We start from the raw sequence: 18,163 nt of genomic DNA, 5'->3' as shown, positions 1-18,163 counted from the left end.
TGAAGTAAGGAAAGCTGAAATGAAATATTTGGAAAATTTAAAAACAACAGCAGAAATGGAAAAAACAGCTGTAATTTTATGGGAATAAAGTCAAAATATTAAGAAAAAAGTAATCATCAAATGAAGAACAAAAGTTGCAATTTTACAAGAATAAACCCGCATTATTATGGAAAAAAACATCATTTTTAGTCGCATTTCACCTTTATTCCAAAGGTGAAATGCAGTTTTTCTTGAGCTACGTGTACAGTAGCTTCTTAGCATATCAAAATATCAAAGTGGCCCTTGCGTCCTTTCATTTTTCACTATGTGGCCCTCGCTGGAAAAAGTCAGGACACCCCTGGCTGAACTCAAGTGGTTGCAATTCACAATTAAAAAGGAGAGATAAATATTGCGATCGTCATTTCCAAAAATAACAAAAAACAGTAATGGATTTTGGACCGTGCTACAGTCAAGAGTGGCGCTAAAACTTCTCCCAGGCACTCCTGCTGGCATGGTGATTCATTTCCACGGCGACGCTGTAACCGGAGTCACCATTCAGGTCGGGCAGGTAGCCGTGACGTTGTAAAGCGTGCGCGGAGGCAGGGTCAGCTTTCACAAGGACCAAAGACAATCAGGTTAAAGAAAAACACTCTCAGATGTTGTTTGCTTTTCTGGGGACAAAAATAAGAAAGGACGTCAACCTGAAGGAGGAAAAGGAAAGCGAGGCCATGCAGGCTGACATCGGGGGCGAGGAAGATGAGACGTTCACTGACATCTCGCTGGCAGACGACACAGGTAAAGCTCCACATAACATGGCTGCTAGATCCCAATGTTCCAACCTTCTACGAAATCATTTCTGTGACATCCATGAGGAATGTTAGCACTTAACTGTGACACACAACAAGGCAGTAAATGTGGCTTGTAAAGGCAGAATGGAGGTTGGACTTTGTAAGGCAAAGACAACACAGCATTGCTTAGCTTCTGGAATGAAGCACCAAAGTTACTTGGACAACTTTCTTCAGGTTTGGTTCTGGAATCGTTCTGAAGCAGTTTACATGGAGACCAAGCAGCCACTACAAAATAAAACACTCGCAGTGCCGTGTAGACAGAAATGCTTCACTGGGGTGGCAACAAGTTCATACCTGAATTGTCTAGATGGCCGGCGGGGTGGCCAGAGAGTGACCAAGAGTTGGTCACTAGTGATGTGTCACTTGCCAACAAATCAGCTCTAAGAGTCGGCTCTTTGAAATGAACGACAGGAGCCTGTTTCTCGTAGGTGGGAGCCAATTACTTTTTTACTCGTCTTTTTTTCTGTTAAAGGTGAATGTCATTGGTCAAGACGTGCGGCGGTGTCCACACGGGGCTAAACACACGCTGTGGTGCTCTTGAGCCGATTCATTTGTGAGAAATTTGCATGAAGAGATTTGACCCATTTTGACTTAAATTGTCCATTGAGATGGGTCTTTCTTTTTGTATTTTATAACATTAAAATATATATTTTGTAGCTGCTCATTGAGGTTTAAATAAATCCATTTCAACAATAAACATTTGACATCATGTATTTTTTACATTGGTAATTCATTTTAGACAATACACATCATTTGGTAATAATTTAATTTAAGACAACAAAAATCGGAGGAGCCACTTGGGAGCCGAAGGAGTCGGCTCTTTTTAGTCTGTCGAGCCAAAAGAACCGGCTCTCTAAAAAAAGGCGAAATTTCCATCACTGCTAGCCACCCCATAACTCCGCCACCTCACATAAGAGTATTTATGTCAACAACTGCAGCAAAAGCTTTGTGGATTGATATTGGCGCCCCCTTTTGTTCGGCATAGGGACTGACACTCTTGAGGTCAATTACAGGAATCCTCATCACATTCTTCTGTCGTCATCGGCACTCAGCCACTGTGTGTTTACAACAGCACTCCGTTTTTCGGAGAGTACGCAGTCTTGATTCGGGTGAGTGTGAACTTGATGCGATCACTTTTTATGCGCCGCCATTTGTGCCCCGTCCCGTTAGCTCGTGACGCTACAGCTGCTAAGTGCGTAAGCTAGCTTGTCAAGTTAGCAGCATCCCTGGTGTCGCAAAGCATTCGAGATGGCTAATTGTCAACAGTGCATTTACAAGACAGACAGTGCTGAGAATGGCAACGGCAGGACTTTGTTGATTTTGTTGAGAAGCTTACGCTCGTTTAACAGAATTAGTTGGCGTCGCGTTGGCATAGTTCGCCCCAAAGCTAGTTAGCTAGCAATGCTAATGTAAGGCGTCTATTATCGGACACGCCCCATGCGTGGCTTGTTTGACACTGCTATATTTTGTACCGTTACAACATGTTCTTATTAGGTGTGTGGACCACGTTTGTTTGGCTTTGTTAACACACACACACACACACCGGCCTCCCTGACCAATTAGGAGTGTGCGACTAGCAATGGGCGAATCGAGTATCGACGATGTGAGATTGCTATTTTTCCGGTTATTTTCTGTTTTTCACAACTAGCTTTACTTATCTTGACTTGGTTCCGGATTGATACCAAACTGTGCGGCATTGTAAGTAGTCGGGGCGACAACCGTACCTGTCCACATTTCCATTTGAAAGGAAGGCACAAAATAAGGGGCGTGGAAAAGCCCAACATGCAACTAATTTGCCATGATGGTAAATTCAGTGTTTTTCACATAGAATGGTTCAGTGTTGCTGTGTGCTAACTTACCTGTTATGTGCTGTGCTGTTTATTTCATGGTTTGTACCGCAAGTAAGACTGTTGATCCTGTCCGTTTGCAGCGTTTCCACTTAATTCTAACCACAAGCCACAAGTTTCATGTGTTTGAGATAGCGCCAAATCTAAAAAATATTTTTTTAAAAAGGGTACCAACAAAACTTTCTGTGGTTTTCCAAATGTAATGAATGTACGGAGAAATCCTGGTTAACCTACCAACAATGGTGTGTTTTACACGCTAAATATGTTCACGCTCAGTCAGTTCCCTGCGTATTTGTGGATTTGATATTACCATGTAACAGTATACTTGTTTGAGCCACATCTTTTAAAATGGGATGTGAACAAGTGTACCTGACGTGGTCGTCTTGGGTTAACGTGCGTGTAACGTTCCTCCACAGTGGACAGCAGACCTGCAGCCCTGTATACTAAGCCGGAGAACGAGCTCTTCATCATGAACTGTGATATAGACGGTAAGTGTGCTCAGGAGTTAACGTCGTGTGCATGATGACGTGGAGGTCATTGTACGCGTCTCTTCAAGGGGATATGGAAAACCAGGTGGAGATGGAGGAGAAGACTCGGCTTATAAATCAGGTGTTGGAACTTCAGCATACTCTGGAAGGTAATCCATGCTAACTCACAACTAAGGCTGTACTACAGTACTGTACTTTACGTATTGGTAACCCCCACTGTTTGCCGCAGACCTGTCAGCGCGGGTGGATGCAGTGAAGGAGGAGAACTTGAAGTTAAAGTCTGAGAACCAGGTTCTCGGGCAGTATATTGAGAACCTCATGTCCGCGTCCAGTGTCTTTCAGACCACCGACACCAAGAGCAAACGGAAGTGAGGTGAGCTCAGGAGAAATGCTGGACGTGGGTCCAAATTAGGACGTGTTGCCATCTGTTCTTGCTCTGAAACATCTAATTAGAATTTCTTAGTGTGAAATCATGTTTGCCATTAGAAACCTTAGTTCTTGTAGTAGATTGTATAAACATTCATATTGTGCACAAATTTAACTACACCGAGGCCACATTTCCACAACAGGCACCCAAATCCCACGCAGTGCTCATCTTCTAGTGTTCTCAAACGTTATACGGTGGTGGTGACGTGTTTGCCCCCTTCCTGATTTCTTATTTTTTTGCACCAACACAACTGAACAGAAAATGCAGTTTTTAGATCAAACTTTATTAAGGGAGAAAAAAAATCCAAACCTACATGTCCTGTGTGAAAAAGTGATTGTCCCTCCTGTTAAAACATAACTGAGATGAATTGAGATCTATCAGTGTGGAAAAGGTTATAAAGCCATTTCTAAAGCTTTGGGACTCCAGCCAACCACAGTGAGAGCCATTATCCACAAATGGCCAAAATATGGAACAGCGGTGAACCTTCCCAGGAGTGGCCGGCCAACCAAAATGACTCCAAGAGCGCAGCAACGACTCATCCAAGAGGTCACAAAAGACTCCACAACATCATCCAAAGAAATGCAGGCCTCAGTTAAGGTCAGTGTTCATGACTCCATAAGAAAGACACTGGAGAAAAAACGGCCTGCATGGCAGAGTTCCAAGACCAAAACCACTGCTGAACTAAAAGAACATAAATTTTGCCAGAAAACATCTTGATGATCCCGAAGACATTTGTGAAAATACTCTGTGGTCTGACGAGACAAAAGCTGAACTTTTTGGAAGGTGTGTGTCCCATTACATCTGATGTAAAAGTAACGCCACATTTCAGAAAAAGAACATCATAGCAACAGTACAATATGGTGGTGGTAGTGTGATGGTCTGGGGCTGTTTTGCTGCTTCAGGACCTGGAAGACTTGCTGTGATAAATGGAAGCATGAATTCTGCTGTCTACCAAAAAACCCTGAAGGAGAATGTCCGTCCATCTGTTGGTGACCTCAAGTTGAAAGCAACTTGGGTTCTGCAGCAGGACAATGATCCAAAACACACCAGCAAGTCCACCTCTGAATGGATGAGGTCCAAGTCCTGACCTGAATCCTATTGAGATGCTGTGGCATGACCTTCAAAAGGAAAAGCCTCCAATGTGGCTGAATGACAACAATTCTGCTAAATTCCTCCCCAGCGCTGGAAGAGACTCATTGCAAGTTATCACAAACACTTGATTGCAGTTGTTGCTGCTAAGGGGGGCCCAACCACTTATTAGCTTTTCCACACAGGGCCATGTAGCTTTGCATTTTTTCCCCTCCCTTAATAATAAAACGCTTCATTTAAAAACTGCATTTTGTATTCAGTTGTGTTGTCTTTGACTAATATTTACATTTGTGTGATGACATTTAAGTGTGACAATCGTGCAAAAAAAAAAAATCAGGAAGGGAACAAACACTTTTTCACACCCCTTTATTTTAAGGTTCAAATATGAATGTTTATCACGTCTGATCTGACATTAGAACACACGTTTATAACAAACATGCTTATACTTGAGATGGGTCGTACATTTGCAATAAAAGTGACTGGATTTGGATTACATTCAGCTCCTGCACCCTCCCCTTCTCTCTCCAACATGCCTCACACACGTATTCAGCATGCATAAAATCAAATGTACCTGTATCAGCACTCACCCCTAGTGAATGATAACATAAGGAGATCCATGAACACATGAAATTGGTGTATAAGTTATATAAATATATAAGTTTCACTTTTGCATCTCCCAGCAACTAAGATACGTTCAAGAACCGCTGAACAGACTGCGAAATCTCAACACTTGATTAGTGAAACATAAAAGACCTAAATGTGTAAAAAGTGTTTTTTTGTAGCGGTGGTACATGCATGCTGTACATTTGACCTGCGTTATCATGTCTTTGTAAGTCATCACTGACTTAGGCTGAATGACATGCATTTTCCTTAATACAAACAAATATTTCGGGCCAAAACTGCTCATTTGCGAGGCCGTGAGCATGCAGGGACCCACTCTACTTTGTTTAATAGACATATTTCAAACATGCTAAAACCACGCAACAAATATTCTTCTCCCTGAAGGAAGTCATTAAAATGCCCGCTGTGTGACTTTTCCCAATATCCGATCCAATGAATTGGGTCAGTATCATACTGATACTTAGGATGCAAACGGACGTGTAGTATTCTTCAAAATACAGGCGTAAAAGTCCCGATGAAATGCGTGTAGATTCTGTTATGAACATTAAAACACAACATACTAGGTGAAAAGTAAAAGTGCCCTGTTGCAAAATCCAAAGTTTGTGTCTCATTGCAAATGACACAGAAGGGATCTGTGCTGGATTGGCCCAAAAATCAACTTGTACTTCTCCGAATATGCCTATCCAAGCCGCCTGTATTCGCACATTTGGAGCAGGCGCTTGTGGGCCGACTGATGTCAGACGCTCACTGAATGTCATGGCAACACTCAAACACGACCAGTTGGTCCAAGAATCCTGTGAATCGCCACATTTTTCACGATCCAGCATTTGCATCGACACAAATGTGCAGATGCATCCATCTTCTACGCCGCGTGTCCTCACTAGGGTCGAGGGGGTATGCCGGAGCCCATCCCAGCTGACTTTGGGCGAGAGGCAGGGTACACCCTGGCCTGGTGTCCAGTCAACGGCAGGGCACATAGACAAACAAGCATTCACTCACATTCATACCTGTCAACCGTTAACCTAACATGCATGTTTTTGGAATGTGGGAGAAAACCCACCCACGCACGCACGGGGAGAACATGCAGACTCCACACAAAGATGAGAGAACCACACAGAGATTTGAACCCAGATCTTCCCCATCTCCCGACTGTGTGGCCCACTAGGCCACCGCGCGGCGCCAAATTAGCAGATTTTCTCGTTAAAACAATATTTTATTTGTGGGAACACTCGCCCATTCCTCCTTTTTTTTCCCAGGCCTTTTTGTTTGGTTGGTAATAATTTAGCAAAAAAACTAGATGCCTGCATGCAAACCATAGCGAAGCCGACTTGTTTTTCACCAATTTCTTTTTCTGTTGAAGGACTTCCTGTCTCAGTCTCCAACCAGTGGGCCGCTGAAGCAAACAAGAATCTGGAATGAATACTATTGGATCTATAACAAATACCATTGTGACCATTAAGCTTCTTTTCAATACATGTTTTTTTATTTATTTTATGTATTGTCCCAAGTGGAAGTCACCACGTCCACGCGTTGCATGTTCGTTCTTGGTTTTTTTCCACTGCCCGGCACAACATTGTGGAAAATGTATTAGAGTGGCATGTGCACCTTATTGCAGCATTTGTTAGTCCAGCTTATCAGTCATAAAATAAAACAGTTGAGTTTTTAACAACAGTGAATACTAAAAAAATAAAATAGGTTAGCGTAGCTCTATCATTGGTTTGTAAATGAGGACGGGTTGGACAGGAAGTAAAGATGCTTTCTACTGTAGGGCCGCCAAAACAAAAGCATCAAAGTGGTTTAGAGTGCTATTGATCTGCTGTGGCAGGCCAGGACAAAGCTGCAAACGACTGAAGCATCAAGTAAAGGGCGTGTCCATTAACAAGGAACAACACTGCAAAATTGTACTTACTGCCAAAATCTTTATTTTTTTTGGCAAAGTTTTACCTCGTGTGTTAACAATGGGTGAAAAGGGAAAGATCGCTCTAAGTTATTTATTTTGATATTTTCAAGTTGTATTCTATGAGTAGATACCCAGCACTGTTCCTTTTGTTTTTAATAAAAGCTTAAGCTCAACGGCCACTCTCGATTCTTGTGTCAACAGTAAGACGATGACAAACGTGAGAAGACCTTTTAGAGCTTTCATATTCAATAGTTTTATTTTCAAAAGCAATGCAAATGAGCAAATAAACATAAATGGGGATGATATATGCCAGAAGAACCTAAACCATAAAAGCTTTGAGACAATAGAAAGAAAACTGAAACGATCGTCTGGGCAACAGCAAGACCGCAACCTTGTGGGGTTTTCATTTTGCAGTAAATGTCCTAAAACACATCCTGTCCTGTTCAAACAGCTGGGGCTATGATCACACACACACACACACACACACACACTCCAAAGCGCCATACACATGATGACTGCCCTCCAGCTCCATCGCCACGTGTCTACAGCATGTCTGCTGGGTCGTCTGCAAGCACAGTTCAACATGTTGTCGTGGTCGCTTTTAGGAATGTACCAAAGAGAAGAAGAGATTTTGGGTTTATCAGTGGGGATTTTTGTAAAAACTAGAACGAGTACAAGCTCTACAGTGTGTCCTTCAAATACACCATTAAAATCATATACCATTTTCAACAATAGTTGATAAGTGTCAGTTGTAATCTCCAAATCTGTGGTTTCCAAACATGTGCCACATGAAAATGATAAAAAATTTAATTTAATTACCGAAAATTATTTATTTACTACAAATACTAATGTATCATCAATCTACACCAGTGAGGTATGACAGGCACAACAATTCAATGTTCTTCCACTAGATGGCAGTAATACCTGTAATGAACCTGTCGCCATTCATATAACAGAGTATGTCGTGGCTTGCCATTTCTAATAAAAAAAACATGTGCCTTCGCTCAATAAAGGTTGAGAACCACTGGTCTAAATTATTACACGTAAAAACACTATAAAATGTAAATAAAGGACCTTTGCAAACTAAGAATTTAGCAAATGTGCACAGGTTGCTTAGACAATGTGGTGTCTGCTCCACCTAGCCTCTTAGAAACAGTAAAAACTCGCCAAGGAAGTTAACGTAAGTCACGACATGTCTTTAGACGTGTTCTTGAAAGCAAAAGCTGACAGTCCGGATGCCGTACACTGCCTTCGCTCCAGGGCACACAGATGGAGCCGGGATTTGATGACGAAAAGGAGCATAGATGACGTACAATTGTTGGAAAGGATGAAGAGAAGACGGCATGAGCGGTGGAAACAAAACAAAACAAAACAAAACAAAAAGCATAAAATCCTTGGGTGGTGCATCTGAAAGGCAAACGAGCAGAAAGCAGCGGAGACTGCAGGGCGGTGCCGTCGCAGAAGGATGAGGGAGACGTGGCAGGGCAGCCGGGGTGACTGCAGGCTTACCGGGCGATTAGAGGAAATGCAAGTTTTCTTCTGCTCGGCTCACTCGGAGAGCAGAAACGGCAGCGGAGACGGCCCTTCCAACTCATCCCTGTCAGCGACGATGGAGACGGCGGGTTCGGACGTGGCCTCAGTCTTTCCGTACTCTCCTCTTTCTCACCGCCAGTTTGTTCTCCATGGTGTCACCTCCTTCAACCTGAACAAAAACACCATTGTGAGCAATGGCGATCCATACTAACTTCACAACAAAATGCAACACTTCATTCAGTGCACTTAACTAAGTACACTGTGCACACTGTACTTGCGCACCGTTTACTACTATCCACCGGCTGCTCCTCAGTTAGTCCCTCCCCTTCCGCTACGTAGACAAGATGCGGACTATCGAGTGTGGTGTGCAGCACTGTGCACTCACCATTTGGACCTTTTTGAGTGCACCATCCGGGTACTGACAGTGCACTGCATTTTGCCGCACTTCTTGGTGTGAACGTTCCAGAGAGCATTAGAGGCCAACAAGACATCTCAGCTCAACAAGTAAACTTACCTGCTCTTCTAATGTTCCCTCAGAAGCTTTCTTTTCCTCCTCCTCTTCTTCCTCCCCGTCTTCCTCATCGCCATCAACCTTCTCATCGCCCACATCTGGATGGTCCCCTTTTAAAAGGGTCGCGTCGACGTCCTCGTCGGCTTCTTCTGTAGCTATTAAATCAGACTGTTTACGCCACTGGGAGGAGCAACACTAGCAGAATAGCAGAGGTGTGGGTTTCTTCTAGCTCACCTGCAGCTGCTTCATCTTCTGCAGGTTCGGCATCTTTGTCATCCTTGTCTGTTGCTGCAGCCTCTTCCTCCTCTTCCTCCACCACCTCCACTTCTTCCTCCTCCTCCTCCTCCTCTTCTTCTTCAACATCAGCCTGCGGCACATCCACTTTCTTGTACACGTAGTCATCTGGTTTCTGTAACATGGACAGGAAGGATGGTTTGGATGGTGAGGCTGCGCAGAGATAGAAAGAAAAATGGTTGAAGGTACCTTTGGCCAGCAGAAGAGCACGACAAGTCCTGCAGGCAGACCGACTGTCAGGATGTAGACCACCCAAAGCCACGGCCGCTCCTCTGCTGCCATCATCAGCTGAGCAAAAATCCCAGGCTGATAGGAAGACAAGCGGAACCACGTTAACGACTCGAGCGTCGAATGAGCCGAGCTTCAAAGCGTACCTCGTTCGCACTGGCCACAAGTTTCTTCAGGCCCCAGCTGTCAGAGGCCCAGCGGTCGGCCACCTCCTTGTGAGAGGTGATAATGAAATTGTCGAAGTAGATATCTGAAGTCATGGACCACAACTCTAAGCCCACGGCTTTGAATGGCGTCATTCTGAACGGCTGCAGGTCCTCAAAGTATTCAGGGTTGTCAATTTTACGAGGCTTCCAGACCCCCTGTGGAGAAAAGACAACTTGGCATGGAAGATCAGCAACACACGAGTGGTCACAACAGGTCAAGTATTCACTGAGGGAGCGGAGATGCAGACATGCCCGTGTAGTACTGTGTGGTAGAGTCCACAGACTGGCCCGCATGAGGTTGGCCTAAGCTGACAACACAGGAGGTCAACTAAATGCACGACTCTTGATTGTTTGCATTTGAATAGAAAAAATCAACATTTCTCTCACTAAGCAGTTTTCTCCGCGAGGATGACGACGGACAAGGTGGCTGTGCATACTGGTCGTGCCGCCCGTGTGCTGCACTTTCGTGAGACTCCTCGCATACGGCAAAGTCCTCATCCAGCCCAAGTCCCAGCCACGCTATAAAAGCCAAAGTGAGTCCACACTTGTGATTAGAACATTTATCTTCACTGCACTAGTCCATCACAGCGCACCGTTTGGGTTCTCTTTCCTTTTCTTCTTCTTCTGTGACTTCTGCCCAATTTTCTGCGACTGACAAGTAAAAAATGGCGACTCACTGAGGAGGAACGCTGGACGAGGTTTTTAGCGGCTATATTTGAATCTAAATTATTTTAAAACAACACAGAGCGCGAGCGTATCAAAAATCCATTGTAGGGTTAAATATCACGATCGTTCGATATATCGATATTTTGTCACGCTCCTACTGGAGATACTCTCCATTATTTAGTAACGCTTCACCTTCCACGTGAAATACAGTATGTACACCACGGGTGTCCCAAGTGCGGCTATTTGTGGCCCGTGCCTTTATTTTTATGCACCTGTGATACATTGTAGAAATAAAAAAAGCATAAATGGAAAAGAAAAAAATGCTTAATGTAATGAAAAAAAGCTGAAATGTCACTATATTTTTTTTAAAGCACAAATTAGACAATGATGTCATCTAGCGCCCCCACAATTTTTCATAGCAATGACCCCTTTGGGTGTGTACGGCTACTTTTAGTAATAAGAAAACTGTGGAACAGGACGTGATGAGTTGGTCCACATACATGTGTTGACTCAAAAAGGGTTCCAATGTGCTCTGCCGAGTCCAGCAGAAGCTTATGGTTACCTGATAGTTGGGGTTGTCCACCAGTGGGGCTTTCCACTTGCCCTTGTACTGAGGGTTATTGATCATGGGGCGCTTCCATGGCCCGCAGCCGGGCGCGCTCTCACAGGCTGGGTTGGGTATCTGTGCAGCCTCCCATTCTCCATCCATCTCAACATCCCTGCACACACAGAAGAGCAGTCAGGCCAGATGGTTCATCTGTATACATGTCAGGACTGGTTGTGTTTGTTGGAAATGCGGTCATGGTTTATTTACCAGTCTTCTGGTATCTCAGAATCCGGGTCAGAGATAAATTCGGGTTCCTCGTCCAGCCAGCCCTCTGGCTTCGCTGCGTCTGGGTCTTCAATCTTTGCAGGCGCGTCCTCATCCCTGACACAAAGCTTTCCATTACAAATCTGCAGTAAGCTGCCAACATTTCAATGGAAGTTGTTCCTGTCTGCGAGTATGGAGGTGGCATGCAATCACCAGTCATCAGGCTTGACAGCCTCAGGATCAGGGATCTTAGCCCTCTCGTCCCAGTCCTCCGGCTTGGAGTCATTGGGATCATCAATCTCCTTGGGTGGGTTGACTGGCGGGACCACGTCGTGCAGCAGGGTGCCACGATTCACGCTGGATTGGTCGATGAACATCTCATAGCTGTTGTCTGGTTTGAGGACTACCAGCAGTGGGAACACACGTGTGAGGCATTATTCACACACGTGCTTGCGGGCTATACACGCCTTTTTGGGGGTGGGTTGATCCATGTACTGACTGCATCAGTCGTATCAGTATTGAATTAGAAAACGGATAGATGGAACAGATTAAATGGATTTACATTATTTCTTATTGGGAAAATTGATTCACTTTTGTCATTTTTCTCAAATTATTTGTATTTCTTCTGCAGATTATGCAAATTCGACAATTACGTCTCACTCACACCCCGTAACCCACCAGCGCCACAAATACGTTCACGTCCTGTACGTCCTGTTGCTTTGTAAGACAGGGGTGTCCAAAGTTCAGCCCCAGGGGCCACTTACAGCCCTTGGCGGTTGTTTTATTGGCTCGCAGCAAATTTAAAAAATGTAATTAAAAAAAGAAAGCTAAAAAGCAACAGCAGGAATGGTAAAATCAGCAGTAATTAAACAAGTATAAAGTCAAAATATAAAGACAAAAAAATGTCATTTGACAAGAATAACATGGTAATATTATGAAGAAAATAACATCATTTAATTAAGTTGAATTTGTAATTTTATGAGAATAAAGTCAAAATATTACCATACAAAAAGTTGCATTCTAGCGAGAAAAAAGTTGCAATTTTACAAAAAAAAACTCGTAATATTATGAGGAAAAATATCATTTTAGTAGCGCGGAGTTCAAGTATTAAAGAAAAAATGTTTGGTTTTTTTTTAAGCCAGAATAGAATGAAAACAAAATAAAGTTTAAATTTTTGGAAAACTTGGTTGAGGAAAAATGCACAATATTATGGGAATTAATCCAAAGTCATTATATTACGAGGAGATATTTTTCAAAGATAATTTAAGAACAAAGTGAAAATATTTGGAAAATTAAACAAAAAACTCGGGGGGGCAGAGCAAAGAGTGAAGTTCATACTAATACTCATTTTTACCTATAAAAATCTAACTTGTTAGCACATCTATATGTGTTGGTATACTAACTATCACGTGTCCCTGGCACCCTTTACTTTTTCAGTGGAAAAGGTTTGGACACCCCTGGTGTAAGGGGCGTTTTTACACAATGGCACCACATTTGCAAAGGAGGACACTGCCACCATACCCAAAGTGTAGAGGTGAGTCTTCTTATCCGTGTAGAACTTCTTGAGGTCCACATCAGCCCGCTTGGCGTGCTTTTCTTCCGTATCTTTATTTAAGGGATTCCGATGATGGAAGATAAAGTGCAGCTTGTAGGCCTCGCCACACTTGTCAGGTCCAAACATGATGGTGTAGGGTGTGCGATCATTGAATTGCTCCTAAAAGGCCGCAAGTATCATCCTTTAAGATCTATCAACCTGTCCTAATGTGACACTTTGTAGCACTTGGCTCATAGATACAAATCTGACAGTCGTGTAATGTGTTATGTACACACCAGATTGACATCCCCAGTGTCCGAAAGCAGTTTAATGTACGCGCCACCACAGTCAATTCCATCCTGGAAATTAACTTCATATCTACAAAAAAAAAACAAAAAAAAAACAAATGTATTATTTTCCATGCATTTTGCTGTGTAGGAATAATGGAATGTGTTCATAAACACAATGCCATTCCATTGTTTCCCCACAGGAATAACAACATTTTTCCGATGCCCACTGCAGGACACACTGGTCGTTGAGAAGAGCAACACGTGCTTTCATGTAAGTCTCCAAAAGTGTCCAATAAGACCAGAAAAACAAGTCATTAAATTTGTCGCCTTTAAAAGAATCTCTACAGTATAGGGGTTTGAATATTCTATAAATATAGTGTCGCGTGTTTGGGGCACATTACCCAGCATGCCTTGCAGTGTGTGGCTCAGGGTGTAATTGTGCGTGTACGTTCATGTGTGGACATTTATTTTACGTGTAGTGCAGTAGATAAGGTTGCATGGTATGTTCCACGTGTTAGCTTTCTGTTGTTATTGTTGTTGTGCAGTGTCGCTGCAAATGAAGAGCACTTCCTTATGCAAGTCCAAATTTGCCACTGACAAGTTCCTACACAACTCAAGCTCGCAAAATAGCAAAAAAAAAAAACCAAAACAAAAAAAATGGCCAAGTTGGCAACCCCAAGCCCTCCTGCTACATGTTCTTACTCTCTGGCAAGATGGGAGTTATGATCCATGCCACCACCTACATTGTTAACAGCAGTATGCAGGAGTGTGTACTCACTGTACAACCAGCGGTTCATCCTCAAAGATGAAGGGCTTGTCAAGCATGGCGGCAATGGCATGGTGCCTCGCCCGGGACTTGAGCACGAGGCCTTGGTCTCCTGGAACCTTGTTCTCCTTCAGCTGCTCCACTGTCCACCTTCCTGCATGAACCACACAGAGGAAGAGTCATCTTTTCAGGGCGTAACGACTGCATATGCTTAAAGCATTTTTTTTTTTAAATGACTGATAACTAAGATCCACAGATTCCTGGTATAGCTCAAATGTACACACGCATCTTTGTCGACAAGAGGAACCAAACAAACCATCATATTTGGCGATGTCATCATCTGCATCTCCCTTCACTGTTTTTGAGAGCAGCCATCTATAGAAAGAAAACACCACAAATAACTCACACTTTGCCCGTTTCATTGCTTTAATTAGGTAGACTTGAACCCACAGGTTTACATACACTGTGTAAAAAGACGCATTATCCATTTTTTCTAACTATCTGAAATAAAATCACACTGAACTTTTCCTTTAGGTTCGTTAGGATTACCGAAATTATTTCTATTCCCAAATTCTGCAATTATGAGCTATAATAGTTTTTTTTTACTCCAAATTACATTTAGCGATCCCCTTAGCAACCCACCATTGCCACAAATACATTGCAGTCCTGCTGGAAACACTGCAACGTACCTACTGTCTAGTTACACAGCATTATAACATACGCAGTGACTTCCTGTTCAGTGCAAAGTAAGCTTCAAAATAAAATCTTGACAGTAATAAACCTACCAGAGCAACTAACAAACTGCACAGAGTGATCTATTTATTTATTTTTTTAGATTGGTAGCCACTGGAAGAAAGATGTGCACGAAAATTGTAACATTGCCATCGGTGTAAAAAAATAAAAATATAAAAATCTGTTAAAAAAAATGTATTAGCTCCCATTCTCTTTGTTCCTTGTTCCTGGCCAAAGTTGCAAGCAATAGCTAACTTCAGTTTCAGTTATGACGACATAAACGGGCTCCACTGCACTGAATTTAAAAGGACTTTTTTGGGGGCGGATTTCGCCCATCATCCACAATCCTGATGCAAGACACGAACACGGCTTTCTCTTTTCTGTGTTCTAAAGATATAAAAACAGCTAAAATCACAAAGCAGAGAATGAATGTAATGGGAAACCCTTATTCTGCCTATAAAGCCTTCTGAAAAAAAGGCGCCAACAACGCTCCGTTCACATAAAATGTGACGTGAATATTAACCAAGCTACAGCGACATTTTTATTATTACTCACAACATTGTTACGGCAATTGAACTACGTGACTGGCGCACTGACACCTTGCCACACACCGGCTAGCTAGTAGCCGGCTAGCAACTAGCTTCACCACACACTCGCCTGCAGCGAGTCAGCGCCGCGCTCTCAATGCCTGAGGCCACTCCCAAAATTTTGGATCTGCCGCTGCTGTTTGTTTTTGAGTTCGGAAAAGTTAACAATACTGTAGGTGTCGGCGTTGGTTTCTATGTTGCTATGTGAAATCAATGCGCCCAGGAAAGACGTTCTGGTAATGCTTAGAAGTACCAAAACACAGAAAAGTACTGTAAGTACTCCATAGTATCATGACTTTACCTGTTGCTACATGGTCAGAGCACGGCTGTAAAACCATAAAACCTTGTTTGAGGTTTTTGGAGGTGTTTTATTAGCGGTCTTTGCAGGCGGCATAGGTGTGTCCCATTACATGGAGAAATGAGCTGTCTCTTTTTATCTCTTTTTATATCTTTAGAACGCCCAGAAAATAGAAAGACATATGTTGATGTCTCACGTAAGGATTGTGGATGATGGGCAAAATTCCCCCCCAAAAAAAGTGCAGTTTTCCTTGAAGTTTCTTACTTTTCAGCATCACAAAACTACCTGTCGAGTGAGCCATCATCAAAGGTCTCTACAAAGTGAACATCTCCAGTGGGCACAGGTGTCCTGTATGTTACCTAGGAAGCCAACAAAAAGACAAGTTCAAAGCAAATTCCCTTCCCAAGTAGAGTCAATTCCACTCCCACTCAGGGAATTCTTTACTCACTTCGAAAGAGACCTTGTCGCTGGCTGGGCTTTTCTGCTCTATTTCATCAAAATCTGTTGCCGCCTTCTCCTCTTCCTCCTCCTCCTCCTCCTCCTCAGTGATGAGCGCCTCCATTTCCTCTTCGTCTAAGCCAATTTCTTCATCCACGTCAACCTTGGACTGCTCGTGGGCCATTACTACTGCCATAGCCAGGGCAGAGAGGAGCAGCATCCGCCACATCCAGCGCCTGTCCAGCATCTTCTTCAATGGGTGAGAGTGGTGGCGTGTGAGAAGGGAGAACTATGTTTTACTCTAAACTATGTTTAGAGATGTGTGAGTGTGTGGGTGCAAATAATATAGATAGAACAAGCGCGTATGGAAGAATGCTCGCTCAGACAAAAGGCAGTATGGCATCGCATGAGCTTATCAAACAACCTGTGATTTCCTTGATGAAGGACGGGCTTTGATCATGATGAATCCACCGGATAACACAGCACAATCATCATAGTGACCTTCCTTTCCCTCTACCACCTATATGCTGTTTAATTATAACATTCAAAGATCTTGATGTCATTTGTCATTTTGCATTATTTTTAAACACTTAGTGGTCATGATACTTGAAATGGTCATCCGGAACTGCTATACAGTTCTGAAACCTTCAAATAGTCTATTAAAATTTGTAAATATTAAGAAAATGAACATTTGGCAAGCATTTAGTGTAAATGCTCGACTCTCATTATTTCCCTGGTATTTTGTAGCACGTGTTTGTATGACGCTTTCCAGTTTTCAACAGCAGTGCAATGGATGTACATCAGTGACCAGCAACAATCATTAACCCTGCAGTAAGCTGCGGGCACATCTCCTAACAACCGATGGGTAACCCATTGCAGGGCGAACAAAGGTCATGGGACAGGTCAGAGCTGAGCAAAAGGGGTCATGGGACAGATCTTTGGAACCAACATGGCTGCGACATAAACGGACTCTTGCTGCAGCACCTGCTCTTCTCGCTAATGCTAGCTGCTGGGCAAGCGCGCTACGAACGGCGCTTTGCTTATAGACACGAGTTGGGTACCAAGGGAACCATCACTGGCATTCAAACGGAGCAGCACAAATTGTGAAGCGCCACCAATGGCTTTTAAACAACATACAATAATAGAAGAGAAGGGCTAGCTTGCTATTAGCAGCCATGTCGAAGGAGAGATGGAGAATGAATGAGCGCGCACAAACCTTGAGTCGAGTTGGCGCAAACGAAAATCTACAGGCACCGAACTGCTTCTCCGCAAAGGCAAAAACAGACAGGCTCCCTTGTTTTTGTGCGTCTGTGTGTCCAAATGTATATATAAAAAAAGGTAACAGTGATTGTACACTTTGTACGAACACCACAGTCAACAGCTCTCAGATGACAGCTCGGCCCCAATATGACGTTCAAAGGGTTCCAACAGGACAACACCGCTTTAAAGATGCGCATGCGCATTAAGCGTAGATGGTCAGTGGGGATGGGCGATACTGCACATTTTGATATCACCCCAGCACCAAGTAAATACAGGCCCTTTATTGACGATACGGACAATTTTTAAAACCTTTTTATTCATTGAAAGTTTTTTTTAAGAAAACACGAAAAATATCCTAGGCAAAATTTATGTACTGGATTTTTTTAATCAACAAACGCATTTGTGAATTTTAACAATGAATATAACAAGACAATGTAACCATAACAAAATAATACAATTATTCTGTTATGACCTTTTATTAAATACAGTTGTTTGCGCAAAATAGTGCAGAAACAATTTAAAAAAGAAAAAAACTAATCGTGGCTCTTTGACTTTAGCCCTACTACTGCATGTCCAATGACTTTAGTTTATAAAAAGTACAAAAATATCAACAATGTAACAATAGGACATAAAACATACACAGATATTTGTGAAAGTAAACATCGAAGACAACCGAAAAATATCAATTTAATCACGCGAGTATCGCTTCGATACACGTACAGTTCTGAGCTTGGTATGGATACAATCGCTATGTATATCGACCCGCCCACCTGTAACGGTCAGCGCGGATGGTGCCTTCGAGTACTAACG

The 18,163-nt window shown here is 43.0% G+C and overlaps 2 protein-coding genes across 6 annotated transcripts; one reads left to right on the top strand and one right to left on the bottom strand.

The window, feature by feature from the left end:
• The first annotated feature begins 565 nt into the window (after window positions 1-565).
• On the top strand, window positions 566-7,372 carry LOC129182320 (short coiled-coil protein A). Of its 3 annotated transcripts, none has more exons than XM_054778281.1 (5): window positions 566-774; window positions 3,091-3,162; window positions 3,231-3,311; window positions 3,392-3,535; window positions 6,660-7,372. In XM_054778281.1, the coding sequence occupies exons 1-4, from the start codon at window positions 636-638 to the stop codon at window positions 3,532-3,534; spliced, it is 435 nt and encodes a 144-aa protein (XP_054634256.1). In that variant the 5' UTR covers window positions 566-635; the 3' UTR covers window position 3,535; window positions 6,660-7,372. The 3 variants fall into 3 exon arrangements, with proteins under 3 accessions (XP_054634256.1, XP_054634258.1, XP_054634257.1); XM_054778283.1 differs by lacking the exon at window positions 566-774 and adding an exon at window positions 1,769-1,936; XM_054778282.1 differs by lacking the exon at window positions 566-774 and adding an exon at window positions 2,474-2,631.
• Window positions 7,373-7,436: 64 nt separating this feature from the next.
• clgn (calmegin) lies at window positions 7,437-17,535 on the bottom strand. Of its 3 annotated transcripts, none has more exons than XM_054778273.1 (15): window positions 17,310-17,535; window positions 16,104-16,343; window positions 15,941-16,014; window positions 14,355-14,413; window positions 14,051-14,192; window positions 13,279-13,360; window positions 12,970-13,162; window positions 11,662-11,851; window positions 11,452-11,565; window positions 11,200-11,356; window positions 9,912-10,127; window positions 9,727-9,843; window positions 9,478-9,652; window positions 9,247-9,398; window positions 7,437-8,901 (listed from the first exon to the last, which is right to left on the bottom strand). In XM_054778273.1, the coding sequence occupies exons 2-15, from the start codon at window positions 16,338-16,340 to the stop codon at window positions 8,836-8,838; spliced, it is 1,974 nt and encodes a 657-aa protein (XP_054634248.1). In that variant the 5' UTR covers window positions 16,341-16,343; window positions 17,310-17,535; the 3' UTR covers window positions 7,437-8,835. The 3 variants fall into 3 exon arrangements, with proteins under 3 accessions (XP_054634248.1, XP_054634250.1, XP_054634249.1); XM_054778275.1 differs by having other exon boundaries at window positions 9,247-9,392; XM_054778274.1 differs by having other exon boundaries at window positions 16,104-16,340.
• Window positions 17,536-18,163: the final 628 nt, after the last annotated feature.

This window comes from Dunckerocampus dactyliophorus, chromosome 6 (genome assembly GCF_027744805.1).
Source record: "Dunckerocampus dactyliophorus isolate RoL2022-P2 chromosome 6, RoL_Ddac_1.1, whole genome shotgun sequence".
In the NCBI taxonomy this organism is placed as follows: domain Eukaryota; kingdom Metazoa; phylum Chordata; class Actinopteri; order Syngnathiformes; family Syngnathidae; genus Dunckerocampus; species Dunckerocampus dactyliophorus.
The sequence above is the reverse complement of the archived record's forward strand: the minus strand, read 5'-3'. Positions and strand labels throughout refer to the sequence as shown.